Here is a 21727-nt window from a genome sequence, read left to right as displayed (position 1 = left end):
TTGACTTTCCACCCCAGAAAGGGATCCTGCTGCTTGTTCTCTCTCTAGGTCCCTCTCTTCCTCCTCTCACTCTTCATCTTTCTATCCAATTCCTCTGGTCACTAAAGCGTTAGCAGCCAGGCTCCTTAAAGGCACAGAGATAAACAATGCAATTATATAGAGAGGATACCAGCAGAGTGTTAGGGGAGAAGACAGAGTCAGCAGCTTTCCTAGAGCTCTGTCTACCAGATGCATTCTATCCCAACCCCTGAACAACACAAAAGCAAATCAGTGGGGTGGAGGGTGCAGGACTGGTAAGAGACAGGATGCTTCGTAGCTAAATGAAGCAAACGTATATATAAAAAACAAAGTCCTTTCAAACTTGCTGATTTGGGGTAGGCCTAGATGCCTGAATGGAAGGCATTAGGCATCACATCGGGGATTTACCAGATAATGGTGGCAAGGGATGGTCCCCTTGCTTTGTCTCCTGGGGAAGAGTCTGTGCATGTTGGGGAAAGGGAAGGGGAGGGGGTATCAGTGTCACCTCCCCTCCTCTGGGCCAGAGGAGACAAAGACCTGAAGAGGGCTGAAAGAATAAAGAGGAAAAGCTGGTGGAGTGGGGGTGGGGGTGGTTGGTCAGACTTCCACGTCACAGGCAAAGGTAGCAGCAGGAGGGGAGATGGAAAAGGTTGGGGAGGAGGAGTTGCAAACACACGGGGAAGGGGGCCTGTGGGACTGGTTCTCCATGCTAGCTATGGGCTGGCCCAAAGAGCAGATCCTTTTTTTTCCCATCTTTCAAAGCATGCTGAATTCAGAAGCTAATACAAATGATTCTACCCTCTTCTTTCTCTTTCATGTCCCTCCTTCTTCCCATGGAAGAAGTGATCCTTCCCTACTCTCTCAAAAACTGCAAGACTTTGCCCTAATTCTGGACCACCAGTTTGAGGGAGAACTCACCCTCTTCACAGTTATACCACCCCACACTTTCCAGATGAGGGAGAAGTAGAAATGCTTGCCTCCCACACAATGTGTGTGGGATTCTCCAACACTCAAGGAGCGGGTGGGGAATGAAACTGAAAGGTTTGGAGCCCCTATGCCCCAGGTCTCTATGCTGCCTCTGCCGGCCCTTCCCACCTCCTCACAATCTCCAGTGCTGTCAAAGCTGCCCCTGAATCCAGACTTTTCCCCAGTTCCTTTTATCCAGGTCAGACAGTGCCTCTACCCATCCCAGCCTTGGGTTCCGGCCTTCTCTTTCTCCCCAAACCCTTTTCAACCGAGACTCCTGAACTGGGAGGCTTCACCCACCAAGAATCCCTTGTTAACATGGATGAGACTCAGTGTTCACTTGGAGCAGAGCGTGGGAGCGAGCTCCTGGATGCTGCAGGGACTGGGGGCTAAGCTGCCACTCCACGTAGCGGATGCCATGAATAATTAGTACCTGGGCGCGGCGTTGCTCTAACTTCCCTGCTCAAAGGTTTACACTAGCAGGCAGAGTTAAATATCACAGATAATTGTGGCTATAAAGTCAGTTGGCCTGGCTCCAGTCAGGGAATGAGCGGCCAACAGCTGGGACTGGAGCTGGCGAAGGCTCTGGCCCTCTGCACCTCATCCATCACAACTTTGGGGCACAGTGCAGAGCATTCCCCAAAGCCACCTCTGGCTTTGCTCTTGACCAGCAGCCTCTCCCCTAGTAGGAAGGAACTGTGACCTCCACATGAAACTATAGGAGAAAGTTAATGGCTCTTCCCCTCCCTCTCCAATCTGCACCCCGTTTACTCCCTTTTTGGATGGGGACTTAGTTACAAGAACACACCCGACATCCTCCAACACTCCCAACTTTCTGGGACCACCTGATTCCTAGAACATTTCTTTTCTAGAAAAACTTCGGAGAACTTGTCCCCACTTTAGCCCCAAACACAGAGTCTCTCACTGCTGAGGAAACTTTTCTTTGTTTCAGTAGGTCAAAGGAAGGCTCCTGGGGTGTGAATTCATTTCCTTGTTTTGTTAGCCAGGAGGGTGGGGAGCCAAAGATTTCAGCTTCTTTCCCTGCCCTTCACCCTCTGCTTGCCTCCATTGTCTCCCCCAATTTGGGTAACTCCTTTTCCACCTTCGACCACCCCCCCAGACACATCAGTCCTATAAATTAAGCTTTAATAATGTAATGGAACCCCTCCCATCCCTTTCCAATTGCACAGAACTTTGATTTGGTCTCCACTGATCACAAAAATATTTGCCTTCAACTCCAGTAATTCCTTTCTCCACCTTCACCTCTCTTACTCTAAGCCTCCTTCTGCCTTCAGAGTTGGGTTTGTTCACCCAGGGCTGGAGTTGGCGAAGCCAAACTCCTGGAGGGGAACCGCTAAAAAATGGAGCTCTGTCTGCTGCTGCAGGAATGTTGGCTCTATGAGGCTCACAAATATAATTTTTATATTAGACCGTGGTCATTGACCGGGTTTATATGCCAATGAGGCATTTCTGGTTTACCAAATTTATACAAATCTTGCTTTAATTGATAATCACAGATGCTGTAATTTAAGACCTCCAGCTATAGAGCTTTCATATTAACTGCTGATATATTACTGTAAATCGTCTGAAATAACCAACTCCTGGGAGCAGAGCAGAGGGAGGAAGTGCCTCCGAGAGCGACTTTCTCCCGGCCGGCCGCAGAAACAGCCCAGCTTCCACATCATTTTCTGTGAAAAATGATTTATCGAAGACATGGCCATAAACAACACAACTCGCTCACAAACACACGCAGACGCGCGCACACACACACGCGCGCACACACACACACACACAATGGCTGGCATGCCGGCCGAGAAGCTGACACCCATATTGCTATAAATCAAGAAAAAGGTTGGAGGAGAGAGGAGAGAGGGAGAGGGAGGGAGGGAGAGAGAGGGAGAGAGAGAGAGAGAGAGGGAGAGAGAGAGAAAAGAAGAATATTCCTAAAATCTCTATGCAATGCCTCAATGGGTATAAACACACAGAGCACCGTGTGAGGAGAAATGGCAGGAAATGAAGATGGCTATTTGTCACATTTTACGACAATAACATTAATAACAAACAATAAATTTACATGGACGTATAAGACGCGGTAGGTAGTGAGAAATCCCTTCTACTTACAATACCCCAGCCCGCGGTGTGGCTCCGGCTGCGGGGCTGTTTTATTGCTGTCTCCCTTTCTTTTTCTCTCTCTCTCTCCCTCTCTCTCTCCCCCTCTCTCTTTTTTTTTTCTCGGGGTACAGGCTTGTTTTTCAAAGGACAGTTGAATTGCACGTCAGAAACAGGGAGACCGAGCCTGCGATTTTCCTGACGAATACATATCTATTCTGCAACCTCGGCATTAATTATTTAATGAATCACGTGACCGGGAGGGGGAAGGGGGCCTTTCGATTTCAGGCTCAAAGGACCACTATGACCTTCCCCTTCAGGAGGAGAAATTTTCCTGCAAAATAAGTTCCCCCTCAACCCACCAATGGAACAGTAGTGAGGTCTCCGTCTGTCTCCCACACTCACATCCATACCTACTACATCTGCAGTTCCTTAACCCCCATGGACACACACTTACCCACAGCCCACCTCTCCTCTCTCCCTTCTCCTCCTGCTTCTGCTTAGTTGGTGGAGGTGCAGAAATAGTCTGCAGGGGCGTCTAGGGGGTGGGGGTGGGGTGGGCTCAGAGCCCTTCTCCAAGCCCCTGGATTTCTCAGCTTCCAGTTCTTCTCTCTGCATCCTTTAAGATTAAGATTCCCTCCCCAACTCCATTTTCTCCCCAACTCCTGGGGGTATTTGCTCGAGTGGGACCCACTCCCTCTCTTCCTAAATAATGGACAAAATTTCTGAAGGAGCCACTTTGAAAATAAACACTTCATAAGTCCATGGTATAAGTGGATAAAGAATGGGACTTCTGGCTTTATTCCCGTTTTGATCTTTTCTGGTACCTTTTGAAGGGGCAAAAAAGGGACAGGGTGAAGAGATTACTCTGGAGCTTCCCGAGTTGAGTTGAGAATAACCGCAAGGGGGACTTTTTTCCTTGTTGTGTTGTTACTACTATAGGAAATCAAACGCGACTGACCATTTGAAAATAGATTCTAGAGACAAAGGCTAGGACTAAGGTTTCTACACAAAAGAATTGGACTGTCAGCCTCTCTCTACGTATGTCACACCCTGTCTCATTTCCCCCCCTTCCCAAACCCACCAGTGAAGACAGCTGGAGATTTGAACAGGAGAGGAGGGAAAAGAGAAGAAAAGCTTTGAAGTCAGCCTGACAGCCCCAGGATCCCTATTTCCCAGGTGTTAGCACCCCGAGCTTCCAATCAACAAACAATGGAGGCTGATCAATGGGAAAAAAGATGGGGGATGGCTATGCCTGTTAAAGGGTTAAATACCAGGGACTATCTATTCCCTAGGCCTAAAGAGAGAGACATACACAGACCCCTTCACCTCAAATATAAACAAAATAAAACAAAAACAACCCTCCGCCCAAACTTGACCAGTTACGTGCAACTAGAATCAGAGTTCTCGGCCGGGGCATGGGGTTGGGGGTGGGGATGCAAAGGCAAGCAGAAAAGACATTCCTGAAGAAGCTGCAGCCTTATCTGTCCTCAGCAGTTCTTGAGGCAGCCAGGACCACAGCCTCCGGGGCAGGCGGGGAATCCAGGAAGAATGAGCTTCAGGGTAGGGGAGCAGGGGCCTGAGGGGCCTCCCCCGGCTTGTTCGAAGGGGTCTAAACCAAAAGCAACTCAGTGGAGAGAAGGTTGAGGACCCGATTGTCTTAACAAGCCCCAAAGAAACAGCCACCCCGGGGTCGGCCTCGGAGGTTCCAGCTGCAGTGGCAGCTGCACAGCTTCTGCCCCAGCCAAGAGCACTGGAATCTGCTCTGGCCTCATGGGGTGGGGGCGCCGGCCAGGCCTGGACTCTGTAGGGGAGGTGGTCAGCTTTGATTGTCCAGATACAAAACACAGACTGGTATTGAATCCAGCCTGATCCCAATGTGGGCCCTGCTCCCAGCTCCAGCGAGGGCAACTCCCTGAAACGTTCTGGCCACAAATCCATTAAAAATGGTGCTCCAAAGAAAAGCACCCTGCTAAAGTCTAAAATGAAAATAGAGAGAGAGCAGAGAGAGGAGAGAGAAAAGCTGGATGTGGGAAGACAGCAATCTCTAAAACGGAGAAATAATTTTTAAGGACAAGAAAAAGAACAGCAAAATGACACGAAGGCACGCCGGCAGGTTCTGTTAAAATGACCATACTCTTCTCGGATCCTGGGAATGTCCACGTTCAAATAAACAAGCGCCTGATCGCTAGCCGAGCACTTTCTTGCTGCCGATAAAGCGAACGTTTACACTGTGAGAAAGGCGAGATTGATTTACGAATCTGAACGCGCCAGTTTTATGGCTGATCACAAATCCGTCAGCGCTCAACTCACGCTGGGAAACTTCCCAACTCCGTTTTCCAACCAGACTCCCTCCCCAGCCGCCGCTTCCCAGGGAGACCCACCGCCAGTGCTGGGGCCGCCTCCGAGGGCTCTGGCAGGACTGGGCAACCCCCTCTGCCCAGGACAGGCGGGTGGAAGTAGGAGGGAGAATGGGGAGGGCCGAGGGAACTGGGGAGAAAGACAGAAAGAAGTCAAAAGGTTGGGAGGACTGGAGTGGTACTAGGATTGTCTGGAGTGAAGGAAATGGGAGATCTAGCAGTTCCCCTTACTGAACCCCAGGCTTCCCTGACTATGGTCTCTCTCCTTTTCCCTTTGGTGGGCCCTAATCCTCACATTGCAGAAAGCAGTTTGTAAAGTCCTCAGCGATTAGGTCTTTGTCACTTGAGCCTACAGAGGGCCCACAACTGGTTATCTGCCCTTACAGGTAATGAATACACATCTCCCTGAGCCCCAAATATTTTTAGTCCAGAAGCAGCCTAGCTCGCTTTGTGCTCATCCTCTTTCCTTCCTGAGGCTTCCAGCCCCGCTACTTATGCCACCCAGGGACAAAGGAGAGAGTATTAACCACTCCAGTTATTTCTTGCCTGAAAGAGTCCCCAAATTTCAAGAAACAATTTACAAAATGCAAACCAACAACCCACATATCCCAGCAAGGTTCTGTCTCTCCTAGTCTTAACTGAAGGGGAACATTGCGTCCTCCCAGCCAGCGTCTGTCTGTGTCTGTCTCTCTTTCTCTTTCTCTTTGTCTCTGTCTCTCCCTAAGAGGGTGGCTGCTGGGGTGGATTTTTAAGATACAGCAAACAGAATACAGTTTTTGGAAAGGCTCTATGTTCAGGGCTCACTGTTTGGCAAATCCTCCACCTGTTTCCTAAAAGTTTCTGGAAACTTTGGCTAACCTGGGACAGCAGACCCTGGAAAGTACTCAGAATATTCTGCACTGATCCTCCTCCCATTTCCCTTGCTCCTCTGGCAGGTGAGGCACTCCAAGGGCTTTTTTCGTTATTGAGGAGATTGAGAATTAGGGGAAAGAGGTAAAGGTAATTATAGAAATAGCTTCCTCAACAAAGGAACTTCAGAAAATGGGTTGACAGGCTGTGGATCTGGATGTCAGCCCTCAGAGAGATGACAGCCTCTGAAGCAATGTTCATGGCGGAAGCCCTTTCTCTCCTCGCAGCTCAGGAGTTTATTCCTCTGGCCCTCTGAAGCCTTGTGGATTAGGCCCCTCCAACCTCTCATGTCTTCTCCCTTTGTCTTTCTTCCCTCAGTTCCCTCCAAGTGAAACAGTAAAGAGATGAACTGGACCTGGGAGTGGTGGGGGGGGAGGATGGCTGGAGCCTGGACTGCTGAAGGTGCTGTGTACAGAGAGACAGATTAGCACCCTACTTTCCTCCCCCAACTGGACCCTTGGGCTAAAAATCTTTGTTTTTTCCCCCAGTGGACAGTAATAGAAAAATAATCCAAAATTTCCAAAATAGCAAAGATGGGTTTGGGGCCTAGAGGGGGGTGGAGAAGATGGGATATATGATGGGCCAAGGACCCCTCCTTGCAGAGGTGTGACTCTCCCTCCTGGGCAGGAGGCAAGAGCCAACACAATGTCCAGTCTCAGTGAGGTCAAGGGGCTTCCGAGGTCATTTTGTGGTTCTAATACTGAGCTAATCGCCTAGAAAACGTGGCCTCTCCATGAACTCTCTCTCCTGCCAGCCTCCTGCCTCCAAACCCTAAGTGAGGCCTCAGGGAAAAAGGGCCAACACATTCAGGTCGGCTGCAGAGCCCACTGACTCCCTCAGCCTAAGAAACAGGGCTGCAGAGGAGAGAACAGAGACCTCAAATTAGGAGAGCAAAGGGAAACCAAACCAAACCAACATTGCTCCTCCAGGAAGAAGGCTGGGGGGACAGAGCAGAAGAGAAATATTTCCACATCAGTGCACCTTGTCTGTGAACGGAGCAGTTTCCTGCTCCAGAGAGTAGCACATATTTGTCTAGAATCCCAAGCTAGACACAAGAAGAAAAAAAAGAATATATCCACTTATACCCGCTCCAAAGCTGGAACATTCCATCCAAGCACTGGATTTGATTTTTCCAAGAGGCAGCAGTGACAACATCTCACCGGTAAACAGGCATAGGGGACACCAGTCCCCAGTGTAGACAAGCAGAGTCACAGGAACACACCGACCACATGTGGACCTCACTAGACACACCCATGCGCACATGCTGGGGCTCGCTGTGCCTGCCTGCATTTTCCAAAACCAGAAAAGCGCTTCTGAACTGCCTCACAAAACAACCTTCTTCTCTGGGGTTTTTCATGGGCCCTGACACCTCAGTCCCAACCAGTTCAAACACTCTCCAGGTGTCGAGGCCCCTCTTTCTCTCCCTGTGACCCAGGCATCAGTCATCATAAAAGGGAGCAAACCTGCCCAAGCATCCACCATAAAAACCCAGCCAAGAGAGTTAAAAAAGAAAAAGGAGGAGGCGAGAGAGTGTTTCTTCTTTCACTTGTGAAAAGAGCTCATAAAACGATCAAAACACGCCAGCCCGGGCCCGGGCTTTGTTACCTTTGCGCCTCTCGCCTCCTCTCGCCCGAACTCCGCGGATCCCATTCATGACGAAGGGCTTCTTCCAAACTGAGAGAAAAAAGTTTTCAACTTTATGGTTCCAAATTTTTTCCCCCTTGCAGATCCGGGAGAGACGGCTAACACTTTTTTCCCCCAACAGCCGGTCTGAGGAGATTTGCTGTTGAATAATAACAAAGGAGAGAGGATACGTATTTAAAGAAAAGAAGTGATTAATGGTTTTCTGTATAATTCTCACATTTTTCTTAGCTCTTGTCTACACAGAATGGCTGTGAACTTTAAGCTCCATAGAAATCTTTTTTTTTTTTAATTCTATTCATACCTTCCAAAGAGCAGCTTTGATTTGGTTCTTTAGAGACATTCCTTAGGGGGGCATATGCTTTTTAAGAACTATTTTCCCCCTCAACTCGGGGCTGCGGCATCCCCTTGCAGCTAAAACACCACACCGCGATCTGACCGAAATAAAACTCGCCCCGCTCATCCTCCAGGTCCACGACGATTTTTTTACGAGTCTCCCAGCAGCATTTAAACGGACAGTTCAGCAGCCCTTTCGCGGCTGGGGACACTGGCCTGTCGGTTCCCCCTGCCCTACCTAGCCTCCAACTACCGGAGCTGCAAGCTGGAGGAATGCAAAATAAATAACAATAAAACGCGCGGGTGGGATTGGTTCTTTTTATTTTCTGAAAGGAGATGGGACTGAAAAAACGACTTTTAATTGCATTTGCTCTCCCGAGCCCCGAGCTTTTTGGAGATGGGGTGGCTGCACCCTGGAGGACCAATAGACCAGAGACCCTGCGGCTGGAGCCCCCAGACCTTAGAACTTCTAAGCAGTGCTGCACAAAAGCAATCCCAGCCTGACAGGGCTTCTGAGGGTCACCTGCACCCCTTTCCCCTACCCCCACTCCATTCTAGGGGTGACTGGGACCTCAGAGACAGAAAGCTATTTGGTCCCCAGTCATACTTTCGATACTTTCTATGAGAAAGAAAATGAAAATTAATACTGGAGCAAGGCTTCACAAAAGAGGCCATTTGTCTTCTTGATTATCTATTTGCTTGTCAGAGTTTGAGCTATGGCACTGGCTAGCTCCTTTGTAATATAAAAATACTCTGAAAACCTGCAAACACCCAGAAACATCTGTGCAAAAAATTAGACTCATTAAAGCCTTAAACACCTCAGAGAAAAGCGATACCTTCTTATGCTGCGAGGAAAGAGGCCAGCCTCATGGAATCCTCTTTCGGAACTTTAATAACCAAAGAGCCGTCTGTCTAGAAGGAGACAGCTTAACCGCATTTTATTTGCCTATGACAAATAAATCACGATATGAAAGGCTTTGCCATACTTAAGCCTCTTGTGTCCTACAATGAAACATTTTCCCCATTTGGGACTGGAATCAGCCCTCCCAGTCCTTTCAATCCATTTTTGGACTGAAGGGAAAAAATTAAAAGTCCCAAAACAAAACACACCCACCCTAAAAGGAAAACAAACCAGCCACCACAATTTGGAGTCCTCTGAGATAAAAATTCCCATCAGACTCTTTGAAAAAAAATCTTCAACCACACACAATGTGAGGCTGAACCCAGTAGGTTGCTTAAAATATACACTGGGTGGCATTTGTCCATATCTTTACGCCAATGTTTCAACAAAAACACGCTGTGCTAGTCACAAGAAACCAAACATTTATTTCTATTGTCACTCTGTACAGCACACAGATATTCACACATACGAAGGGTTCTAGACTCAAGCAGCCCCAGAGGTAGGAAGGGGCCTGGTTTTGGAATGTCAGAAAGAGAAAAGGAGAGAGGACGCACATGACACACAAAAAAAATAGTAATAATAATATTATCAATAATAATAATAAATGATGCAACATGATAAACTACAGGAGAGGGCTCTGCAACATCCTCCTCCCAGACTGGGAGGGGCACATTTTATTTCCTAGTTTCACATTCATTTTCAGTCTAGGAGAGAGGCCTCTGCTGTACAACTCTGGACTGGCAGAGTAGTGCCCAGCTCCCAGAACTCAACTGGCCCCTCACCCTGCCAGTCATGGCTTGGATTGGCCTTCCAGAGGAAGGCCCTCCCGGGTCTCTGAGTCTTTTTCCTTGGACTCAATTTCCCTGCTCACTCCTGAGTTGTCAAGGCCATCCCCTTCCCTACTTGCTCCCCTCCTCTGTTGCCCACTCCCCAACCCCACGGTAGAAGTGGGTGAGCAGTCATTCTGGCCCTCCGTGAACGGGCACGGAGGATGAGGGAGAGTGTGTGTGTGTTTGTTACCGTGGCCAAAACACTGCACTATCTGGCAGTCAGAGGGTGCTTTCGCTGGGTATCGGGAGTGGGGGACAAAGAAAGGAAATCCAGGCTGTCTTCCAGCAGTGGCAGCAGCAGAGGCGGAGGCGGCCGAGCCGGGCCTCATTTGTTAGCGGGTGTCGAGGTAATGGTCGCCACCGAGGCCCGTCCTTTCCTCGGCAGAGTAAACAAGACAGATGGGCCTGGGCCTGGCGTGATTAAAGATGAAACGTGGATCCATCTTCGCCAAAGCTGAAAACGAGGAGCTGCGGCCTCCTCCTTTTTCTCTTTCTTTTTCTTTCTTCCTTCTTCTTGCTTTTTCTTTTTCTTTTTTTTAAGGAAGAAAGCAAGAGATTTGAATCTTGCTTCTGGGGGGGCCTCCCCGTGGCCCTCTATTGTCATTTCTATAAATAAAGCTTCCCCTCCCCCTCTTCTGCGTTTATTCGTATATAAAGTGTGGGGGAGGGCAGATAGATTTTTCCGGGGCCCAGGCCCCAGGGCCCCCTCCTGTCCCCCCACCCCATCCCCTGCACTCACTGCCCACCCCCACCCCGAGGTTCGTAGCTCCCGCGTGCGGGGGCACTAGAGCGCGGGGGGGCCTCCATTGGGCCGGCCAGGGGGCCCTCCGGCTGAGCCTGCCGCGCCACCCGAGCGGATCTTGGTGTTGGGCAACTTGTGGTCTTTTTTCCACTTCATACGCCGGTTCTGGAACCAGATCTTGATCTGGCGCTCGGAGAGGCAGAGCGCGTGGGCGATCTCCACCCTCCGGCGCCGTGTCAGGTAACGGTTGTAGTGAAATTCCTTCTCCAGCTCCAAGACCTGCTGGCGAGTGTAGGCGGTCCGAGAGCGCTTGGGCTCCCCGCCGGCGTAATTGGGGTTTACTGGACACACACGGAGAGAGGGAGAAAGAGAAAGTTTTATTGCCCCCGAAAGGGAGAGCCCTTTCTTCCAGGGAACAGTGTTTCCCTCCCTCCCTCTCCCGCCACCTCTTCTTCCTTCTGAGGGAGAGGGGGAAAAACGAAAAGGGAAGAATGCAAGACCCAAGAATGAGAAAGAGACCTCCAAGTTTTGGAGGGTCGTGCTGTGTCCTTGTTGTTTGGGTGTCTGGTGGAGGCGTGTGAGGACTCCCCCAAGGTTTTAATTGCTCCTCTCTCCTCCTCAGCTTGGGGCCCCCAGAATGGGAGAATGAGGGGATGGAAGAGGGAGGGGAGGTTTCCCTAAACCTTTCCTCTGTTTAGTTCCCACCCTTGCTGCTCAGATTCCAAGCAGTGCCTGCCCCTACTGAAAACTTTTGCCCACTTCTCCAGCCAAGGAGTCAGACTGGAAGAAAGGAAAAAATAAATTGGGAGTTGACTCAACTCTCTGCTTAAATACGGATTACCTCCTCCTCCTTCTCCTCCTCCACCTCCTACACTCCTCCCCAACTTCCAACTTCACTGAGACTATCTCCCTGGCGAAAAAGTTGCTGGTGAGAATGGTGAAGAGGATGGGGAACCTACTTCAAAGGCGCAGAGCCCACCAGGCCATAAAAATTTATGGGGGATGTAATTATGTGGCTCTGAAAACAGGCGACCGTAAATCTCCGGCAATGGCGAGTTTATAGCGGGGACAATTGGCTTCCCCAGCTCACCCCCCCCAACCCATGCCTCCGAAGTCCCTTTGGTGTAAAGCTCCAGGGGTGGGAGGGGGAAGGGGTGCCCACGCACTCACCCGTGCTCACGTGAACTTTGCGCATCCAGGGGTAGACGACGGGCTCTTTGCACGCGGAGTGGGACGGGCTGGGGTGCAGGGGGTTCTGGGCGCAGGGAGGCTGCGGGGAGCTGCTGCTGACCGCCTCGCAGCGCTGGCCGGGCTCCGGGAGGAGGGCCCCGGCAGGTGGCGGCGCAGGAGCCCGAGGGGACAGCCCGGGCGGTGGCGGGGGCGGCGGGGGTGGCGGCGGAGGCGGCGGGGGCCCAGGGTCCCTGCAGGCCGCGTAGCGCTGCACGGTGCATGCCGCGCGCCGCCCGAAGCCCGCCTCCGGCTGGAAGCTGCTCTCTCGCCTCTGGCCGCCGGCGTAGTACCCAGGCGAGTGGTCGCTGGGTAGGTAATCGCTCTGTGAATATTCCTCGCATGGAGGGAACTTGGGGTCGACATAGTTTGAGTTGATCAAAAAAGAACTCATAGCCATTAATTTCTGGGAATTGTCCACAAAATATACTAAAATTTATTCCGACCCCTGACTCGTTTTCCTGTTTCCGAAAGCCCTCCTACTTACTGTCAAGTGAACAAAGTTAGGCGCCCACGTGATCCTCGGAGCCAATGGCCGCCCCGCCTGCGATTCCCGGATAAGGAAATCTGCTCACCCGGACCCCACTCCAGCCAAAGAGGTTTATTTCCCCTTCTTCTCTTCCCCCTCCCCACCCACCCACCCAACACCAGGATTTACATAGGGCTCCTGCGGGGCGACCCCCTCCTTGCCTCGCTCTCTCCCGGATCAGAGAGAGCGAGAGAGACAGCGCGCGCAGGTTGCGACTGGAGGGCCTGTTGGGGCGCTAGGCAGAGCGCAAACCCTAGATCCCTTAAGAAGTTGGGGCTCCCGATGTAGCCCTCCTCTTCTGCCTCACCTCTGCCCAGCATTCTGTACCTTCCATAGGCCCCAGTCTTCTCCCCTAGGCGGGAGGGAGCCCTAGCACCCTGCGTCTGTATGGGGAGTTAGGTTACTGCCGGGCTGGGGGCTCCGTCTGGAAAGGGGAACCCATACGGGGGCCAGAGCACAGAGCTTGGGGCTTTTCTCTGCAGCCGGATGGGGAGGGGTAGGGGTGAGAGAGGAGGCGTCCAGAGCTAGAGGGCGGGTGCGCAGAGGGACTTGTCAGAGATGAATGGAACAGCGAGCGGATCGATAGGAAATTCATGCACTAATTCGGGGAGACTTCGCCTTCCAAATCGCATTTAGCTGCGCGGTTAGCTAGACTGAGTCCGTCAGTCCGTCTGTCCCCCTTCTCCTATCCACTCCTCCCTTTAATCCACACGGCCCAAGCCCGGAGAAACGACTTGGTTTCCCACACTATAGATAGAGCTCTGGGGTTAAAAACCTGCAACTTTTGAGAGCAAAATTGATTAGCAATTTGCTAATTCCATAACCACCCGAGCAATACTAACCATGGGTCCGAGACGTTCTAATTGTCGCTAATGCCGCCGCCTCCGCGGCGAATAGAAATCTCACATCCCTGTGATGCTGGGGATACAGCCATAGAGGTGACCCCCACACACAATAACACCCCTTGGTAATCGAGTATTTCCAGGTCATCTTGTTCTGAACTGAAACGGAAAGGCGGCCTCAGCATCCGTTTGTTAAATTTCCTTTGCCTTCTTCGCGCACTGAAGACAAGTCATTTTTTTCGCAATTTCCAATAAAGCCTCCCTGAGCCCAGAATAGAAAATGGGTGCGTTTGAAGATAAATTTAAAACTTCAACAACAATAACATTAACCTCTTAAAAAGAGGTGAAAAGGGACCAAGGCTCCCAGGGGCAGGCGTGGGGAGAGTTCAGGTAGATGATTTCTCCATCTCTAACCAGCTGAAGGAGGAAAAGAAAGAGGAATAAAGAGGAAGGAGTCTTCGTGTGGCCAGTCACCAGATTGTCCTCATTCAGAAAAATAATACATATATATATTTTTTTCTTCTGGAAAAATACGAGCGGAGTGTTTATGTCAACTACATATTCCCCTAGATACGAATTTGTGACCACAAAATTCCTTACACAAATTCGGATCTACAGGGTATATACAGAAGACAGACAGATCTTCTTGGCCCAGAAATTTTCCAGTTCTCCTACTTTCCGCGCCTTCTTCGTTTGGGGTGTGATTTGCTTTGGTTTTAGTTCATTTTGTTCTAGTTTTGAGCTCTGGGAACAGAAAAAGGCACTGCGAGTCGGTTCTTGGGATTACAAGGTTCTCAACTCTCCTCTTCTATTAGAATTTCAAGTAGCCAGTTCGCAAAGGGACGGCAACCTTGCCGCCGCCGCCGCCGCGCAACTCTCGGTGGCGCATGAATTATGAGATGTAAACATTAGCTAAGCACAAAAGGAGGAAGGGTCATTCTGAGGCTGCCGCGAAGTCAGATTCAGGCCTTTCTGGGTGCCTTCGCGCCCCTCCCCTCCCCCCAGGACTTTTTTTTTTTTTTTTAGAAAAAACAAAACCCCAATCGGCTCCTCCGTGCCCCTCCAAGCCTTTAGTTTGTGATCAAACGAATATCTAGATATTTTCCAAAGCGCCTCTCAGCGAAGGGAGGAGGAAGAGGCGGCTGGGTGTGAAGGAGGTGTAATAAAAGTCCTTTTGGAAAAATTCAGTGGTAAAAAGAGAGAGAAACAGCTGTAAACAAAAATGCTGGGAGACCAAGCAGATGGGGCCCCGGATATTTAATGACGGGCAATTCCGTTTACAACCTGAGAAAAGATCAAAGGCGTTTCATTTCCGAATGAAGGGCAATGAGGAATCATAAAAGATGCAGCCAGATGATATAGGGCCCCTCCCAGCCTCTCACACATCCTGGGAGCCAGGAGAGGGGGTCAATCCTGGGGAGGTGTGGGGAGGAACCCCATTTCCCCACCTTCCTAGCCCCAGGCGGGTCCTTTCCTTCTAAACACATACGAACTCGCCTAGCCACCTGCTTGGATTGCTGGTAGTAGGGCCAAAATGGGCATCTGGGATTTCCAAACCAACTTTCTGAGGCTCCCAGAAGCCGTGAATTTACTAAGCTGAGAGTCTGGGTATTGGGCTGGAGGGAATTGAGACTGTGAAAGCTGTGACGCAGTAAGGGAAAATGTGCATAGAAAAAGCCTCCACCCCACCCAGACTCCCTACTCAACTCCCTAGGTCTGAGAAATACTTGCATCTGTAGTGAGGAAGTCAAAATAATATTAATTTCATTAACAAATACAGGAACAACACAAAAACAACCCTCTAAATGCAACACTCCAGAGATCTCTGCCTATGCCCAGTCCTGGGGCCTTGCAGGTGGGTAGGAGGAGAGCTCCCAATTGCCCACAAATAGGTCCAGAGACCCTTTGATTTTCTTTTAATCTTAAATCTAGGAATTGCCAATGTTGGCCTCTGGGCCTGATTTCTAACATCAACATTCTCCCAGACAGGCTGAACTCACACATATTTGGGAGAAAAAAGCAAACTATCACACTATGGTTGTCTTTGCCAAGAGAAGGTCCAATAGGTAATCTCAGACCCCCATCTGGGCACTCAGGGAGACTAGAGTCTGGCCCAGGGCCCACAGAAAAAATGCGCTGCTAGGATCCCCACTAGCTCCCTAGCGTCAACCAGGGACCTTTCCAAATCTTGTCAGAGGCCACTTAGGGTCTCCAGGACCCACTCCAACCGTCCAGGCCCCTCCCCCACCCCATACCTCCTATCCTTCTCAACTCGCCAGCTCTCGGAAACCCGTCCAACCCGTCGGCATTTCGGAAGTTTGGGAGGGCCGCTGGGCCGGCGGCCGAGCCTCTCTGCTGCTCTACACTTCACAAGGGATGCGGCCCAGGTGCCCCAGCAGCCTAGGAGAGAGGAACAGAGGGCAGAGCCACCGCGGGTTTGGGTATCCTTGATCCTGGCGCCCAAGAGCAGAGATTTTTCTCCTCTGCGCCCTGGAAGCCGCCACCTGCCAATCCCACCAGGGCGCCGCACCCCCCTCACCCCTCCAGCCGCCCGAGATGGAGAACAGGGTTTATGGGCGACTCCCAGGACGGGTTTCACCGGAGCGGGAGGCTGCCTCTCCCCTTCACCGCCCAGAAGGATACGAACAGCAACACGCATAATAATAAAATAAGAGCAGGGGCTGCGCGCGATAGGAGCCACCTCCCCTGCGCTCCCGGGTCTTTCCGCGGCTTCCCGGCCGCCTTCTCCTGGCAGCCACAGGTTGCTAGCCTGACTTCGCGCCGCCCAGCCACCCTCCGCCGTCCGGGCGTGCCCAGCCCGCGAGGAATCATCACCTTTTGTTGGCGGGGAGAAGGGACTCAGCGAGGGAGTGAAACCGAAGGCTCGAGCAGAGGCGAGTCCCCAGCCGGCCTGCGCACCGGCGGCGGCGGCGCGGAGGAGAGAAAGGCCCAGAGGGGGCGCGGGCGAGGGTACTCACCGGGAGGCTCCCCAGCCCCGCCGGCCGCCGAGCCGCCCGCGGACGCGCTGGGCAACAGCTGAGCTCGCTCCTGTCCACTATTGTGTGTCCGGAAAACCGGACCGCTGCGGCGGGCAGAGCCACGGGCTTCCTCAGAACTCGGAACATGACTTTTTTTTTTTGGTGTGTTTTTGTTTTGGAAGCGCAAGTTTTCGTATTAATCTCATACTTTGGCAGTCTTTGTTAAACAGCTAGGCGCGTCACGAGGCTCTCAAACATTTTAATAATTTTTAGACGCCGTGACCTGCAGTTCACCCCTCTCCCGGCCTCCCCCACGAGCAGGCAGTTACTATAATACGCTCGCGCAGTTCGCTGGGTCATATTGAATTTTGCGTAGGTCATTACTTGGGAAAAAAATGACAGAGCAGAAATTTGATTCAGCTCATCCTCTCCAGCTCGACTTTTCGCCAGAGGCTTCTCTTCTCTTCACCCAACCCCCACCCCAAAAATGTCCCATTTGGATAGGAGTCAGTCGGCCACTCCCCTGTTTTGATTTTCCATCATTCCCATATTTTGTCAGCTCTGGTTGCAGAGAGAGTGTGGGGTTTCATGTGGGATCCTTTTGAGGCCGGAGAATGAGGCTGGCAGGGGGAAAACTGAAAGCGTGGCTTTGGGCACCTGGTCCCCAGAAAGCAGGCCTGAGCAAGAGGCCCCTTCCCTGAACCTTACCCCTAAATGCCTGTATGGCCAGGGCCCGGCTCCCCACCCCATTGCACACTCCATCTGCTTTATTTGCTCCCCCAAGTGTCAGAGACACCCTCATTTCTACAAAAGCTTTGGAAGCTCCAGGGCCTAGAAATGACCACTCCACCTCTTGGGGCCAAGATTTTGGTGCACACAACCCAGCAGGTTTGGGGAAGATAGAACCCTGAGAGAGGTGCTGGGCTGGGCTGGTCAAAGCCAGGGGCATAACTTTCAGAGCTTTAACTGTCCTTTAAATACAAAACAATAGTTTCCCCCTCCCCCCTAAAGAATCGTTCTCATCAATACAGTAACACTTTTGCCTACCCCCATCACCCACATAACGAGGTTCAGGAGCAGATCAAGAAGTCATTGAAAATAGTGAGATTTTCTTGGGTTTGTCTCTCCAGGATTAGAATCTGGTGGATTGCCTACAACACACTTCTCCCTTTCTCCAGTTTCCTAGGGACCTGCAGAGATGGGTCAGGTGACTCCCCTTCCTCCCAATTCAAGTCTACAGACTGAGACAGGGCTCCAGCCTAGTTGGTAGGGTGGTATCCTCCTAGTACGGAGAGGTCAAGAAAGAACTCCCCAAGGCACCCAGCTTGGTCCAGAATGGCAGAGGCCACTTCTTCCCCAACCCGGTCCCTCTAGCCCAGGACCTTGGGCTGCTCCAGTCTATACCTAAATTTGCTAACGTTCTGTCCCAGAACAGAAGGAGATGGATTCTTCAGTTCAGGCTTTCACATCTGTCTCTTCAGGACTCCAGGAATTCCTTCCTGGCCTGACACTGCAGAGAAACTCGCCTAAGGACTAAGCAGAAATAGGGACCTGCACCCAATTGGTTTAGTCAAAACCCTGGGTGAAATCTATTTGAAATTTGATATTAAACCTTTGTCTCTTCTGGCCATGTTTCAAAAGGCATCTTTACAGAAACTCTCAGGTTATCCACATCCTGGAAGGAAAAACGCCCACAGTGTACCTCCTATAGTAAATGCTTGGAAGAGAATATAATGACATCTCATAATATAGCAGTCGTTTAAAGACCCAAAATAGGCATATGCTCCAGTGTTATAATTACTGCATCTCTCTAGGCATTTACTTATGAGCTAAGCTTAATGTAAGGATTCAAAGTTCATTTCAGGTCGCCTGTTTCAACTCCCGTAAAAAAGATCTCCGTGAGGCCATTTGGTATTTTTCCTTTGCATTTCTCCTCCCTCATCCAAATAGGAAGAGAAGGAGTCAAGATGAACACACAAATGGAGGCTTGGGAGAGAGCAAGAGAATTAACAAGCTAATCTTTCAATAGGCAAGTTCTTAAACTGGAGCAATTTGGAGAGAGAAATGAGAGTTTGGAAAGGCTCCAGTGTTGGCCCATGCTTATGGACCCCACCTTCCTGACACAGCCTGGGGGTTAAGGGTTCCTGAAAACAGGCCTGCCTCTCCCAGGGGTGGAGGATTGAAAGAGCCAGTAGTTTGACTCCTTTAGGGCAAGCAGGGTGAGTTGATGTTGGTGAAAATCAAACCTTCACATTAGAAGTATTCTTTGGCCCTGCCAGAAGTCCTACAAAGACGTGGGGGTAACTTAATTGAATTTCTAAAATGTGTGTGGCTAGGAATGTTTTAATTAAATTTAATATGGTGACTCAAAGATTATCTTTGGAAGAGAAAATTGCTCAGAGGATTCACCACACCCTAAGGGCTGTCTTTTCTACAACTCGCCACCACCACCAGTCTCGAGGTTTTGGAGAAGGGATTTTTTCTTCCTCAGTTTCCCTTCCCCAGATACCTGCCTCTTCGCTGCCCGTTTCTGCTCCCCTACTTCTGCAACCCACAAGTCTTCCTTACCTCCAGCATCCCTGGCTCCTTCGTCCGTCTTCACACACATACAGCCCCCTCCCCCACCGCCCCACCCCTCCCCCGCTGCTAGTCGCCTCCGCCGCGCCCACTCACGCATGGTGTAAACTTTTGACCCTCCAACTTTGCGACCCCTCCGGCAATAACACTGGCCTCACCACCCAGGGTCTCATTCTGCTACGCCGGCCACAGAAACCCCAGGGCAAAACGCTTTCTTTACCCCTCCCCACTTCGCCAATGTCCCCACTCCCCCAGGCCCTTAGACCTGGGCAAGAGGAGTCTTTTGACTATTAAATAACTCCTTGGAAAAAGACGCGGAACCCGCTTCCCGCATTTTCAACGGTCTCTTCTACTGGGATGCCTGGAAGGGCTTTTGACCACCCACCCTTCATTTTTGACCCCCGAGTGGGGCCGAGGTTGCTGGACGAGGAGACTTATAGCGAGAAGTAGAACGGGCTGACCTGGAGAAGGGCATTTCTGGGGTGAAGGGTGGAGAGAGCTTGAAGCAGGAGCTCCTCGGGAGCAGAGGGGGCCACTGTGCTCACAGGGCTAGAGGGAGAGTTCAGTGTCCCAACGATGCGGGGGGGCCCGGGGCCACCTTTCGCGGCCGTTCGCTGGCGCCTCGGAGGCCCCAGCCTGGCTGTGAACTTGGTCTAAGGCGGACTCTACTGGCAGCTCTGGGTTGTTACAGCCTCTGCTTCTAGTCCAGAGCAGCGGCAGTGCGGACAACCCGCGCGCTTTCGGTTTGCCTTCCGCCCAAATATCGCCTCCCAGACCCCCACCTCTCACTGGAAAGGATTTCCTTTCTCCTTCCTTGGGATCCCTTGGGATTCAGAAAACAGAAAATAAAACGAATTAGAGAGATGCATGCCCCTAAGGACAAGCCTGCAGAAGCCCTGAAACAGGGTATCCTCTGTCATGCCTCCAAATCCCTCAAGAGGCGACGCCCCACACAGGCTGGCACTTTCCCTCCACTTCTCCCCTAGGTGTCTTTCCATGCTGACTCCCCACCTTTCCAACTGGCCTGGGTCATCTTTTGGTAAGGCAAAATGGTCTGGGGCATGAGAGGTACCTTTCCTCCCTAGATGCATTCAGCCCTACTCCACAAGGCTCCAAGGTCAGGGATCCAGGGATCGCTGCGACCAAAACCAGTCGCTGTGCTCCGAAGCCGCAAGGCTCAGCCCGGATCCACTCCGGGAGAGGCAGTCCAGAGGGCGGCCTCGCAGCCTGGGAACCATTTCCGGGGAGGAGAAGCTACAGGATACTGCAGAGAGTGCATTTTTCTCTCCAAGAGGAACTTTAGGGGGAGAAGAGACAAGGGAGGAGACGCCTAAATCACTGAGAAAAGGAAAAAGAGAGGGAAGAGAAACGTTAAAACTTGGGGACAAGGTGCTTTTTGGGCTCCGACAGGTTCCCGAATTGCCCGAAGTCCAATACTCTCCAGGCTCCCAAATTTCCCCCCTTCCTCTTGGAGACTGCAATCAGTAAATTCGCCAAAAGAAAGAACGAAAGATCCCCCTAAACCTTCCGGCGTGCCCCCACTCCTGGTCTACAGCGGCGGAGGTGGCTGCGGCGGTGTGGCCGGCGGCGCGTAATGTATGCTGCAGCGGCTCGGAGCCCCACGTAGGCCGGCGCTGCTGCCCCCCGTCTGCTGACCTCTGCATGATCCCGGACTCTATGAATTATTGATGAGATATGAGCGTTGATTTCCCCTTTCAGGATGCAAACTCCATTATATTGTTAAAATGGCGATTTAATCGTTGAGAATAGCTTTGGTGTGGGTTTTTTCCCCCAACTCATTTGCGCCTCCTTCCTTTTCATTTAACTCTCTTAATTAAATCCTTTAACAGATTTTAATCACTTTTTGGAGGGAGGGATAGGAGAAAGGAGAAGGCCATAAGACCATCACTACCAACAACAATGGGACGCTAAAGCAAAATAAAACAAACCAAATTCGAAAACCGTCATAAGCCTCTACTTTTGAGAAGTTGAAAGGAAAGTGAGGGGGGGAGGTTAACCCCTCTAGAAAGGATGCTCGCTAACCTCTGCTGGAGACAGAGCATTAGAGGGCTGGGGAAACCCACCAGAGACAAGGAAGAGTGGGATGGGGCCTGCAGGAACGACCTGAGGGTTATTTAATCCCCCCCCAACCATCACCACCATGAGACTTATGTGTGGACTTGACTGTAGAGACTAAGTCATTCTTGCCCTTGCTGAGAACTCCAGGGGCTTCAAGCCTGGGGAGGGCCACAGGATTCATGTGCAGAGGGCCCTCCAATCTCAACCTCAGAGTCCCCTTAGGGAGAAATATCCATTCTGCTTAAGGGGCCCCCATTTTTCCCTTCCCCTCCCCAAACAGCTCGGTTTCCAGGCGGTGTTAATTAATATGGATGTGTAACAGCGCTGTAGCAATCGATAAATCTCACTGTGGGCAGATCTCAGCCTCAAAATCTGATTACTCTGAAAAACTCCAAAAGTGGGGAGGGATACCAGTATTCCCTCCCTTAAAAGAGGGGAGCTCATTCTTGCTAGCCCTGTCTTCCAAGATTGACCAGGTTGGTCCCCCAAGCTGAGAAGTCCACGCTAGGGAGACTAGTCCTGGAAAGGGACTGAGTTTGGGGGGTTGTGCTGAGCTTCTGTCTTCTCCATTGCTCAGAATCCTTGGCATGCAAATCCCAGGGATAAAGGAACCAGGCAAGGAAAGGAGCTTCCTCTTAGATCTTCCCATTCTGCTCACCAGCCCTAGAGAATAACTTCTCACA

The 21727-nt window shown here is 51.1% G+C and overlaps 2 protein-coding genes across 5 annotated transcripts in view; both read right to left on the bottom strand.

Annotated features, from left to right (window-relative positions):
• HOXB3 (homeobox B3) overlaps nt 1-21727 on the bottom strand; it is a 41669-nt gene that overhangs the window by 17323 nt on the left and 2619 nt on the right. Inside the window, exons 1-2 of one of the 4 annotated variants that reach the window (XM_030807963.1) lie at nt 16389-16720; nt 7968-8145 (exon numbers count right to left, since the gene is read on the bottom strand). The exons of 2 other annotated variants lie outside the window; for them this stretch is intronic. The gene's annotated coding sequence lies outside the window, so the exon portion shown is untranslated. Of the gene's footprint in view, nt 1-7967; nt 8146-16388; nt 16721-21727 lie in introns of those variants that run through there. One more of the 4 variants, XM_030807961.1, reaches the window with a different exon arrangement.
• Nucleotides 9640-12501, bottom strand: HOXB4 (homeobox B4). Its single transcript, XM_003278736.3, has 2 exons — nt 11983-12501; nt 9640-11153 (listed from the first exon to the last, which is right to left on the bottom strand). Exons 1-2 carry the CDS (start codon nt 12437-12439, stop codon nt 10855-10857), a joined length of 756 nt encoding a protein of 251 aa, XP_003278784.1. The 5' UTR covers nt 12440-12501; the 3' UTR covers nt 9640-10854.

The sequence above is a fragment of the Nomascus leucogenys genome, unplaced genomic scaffold (genome assembly GCF_006542625.1).
Source record: "Nomascus leucogenys isolate Asia unplaced genomic scaffold, Asia_NLE_v1 Super-Scaffold_258, whole genome shotgun sequence".
Lineage (NCBI taxonomy): Eukaryota > Metazoa > Chordata > Mammalia > Primates > Hylobatidae > Nomascus > Nomascus leucogenys.
This window is presented reverse-complemented; position numbering and strand designations above follow the sequence as displayed.

Excerpts from the sequence above, each read along its gene's own strand:
- HOXB4 (XM_003278736.3), bottom strand. The coding sequence starts at position 12,439 with ATGGCTATGAGTTCTTTTTTGATCAACTCAAACTATGTCGACCCCAAG. Across the intron at positions 11,154-11,982 it reads CAAAGTTCACGTGAGCACGG|TAAACCCCAATTACGCCGGC; the intron begins GTGAGTGCGTGG and ends GTGTGTGTCCAG.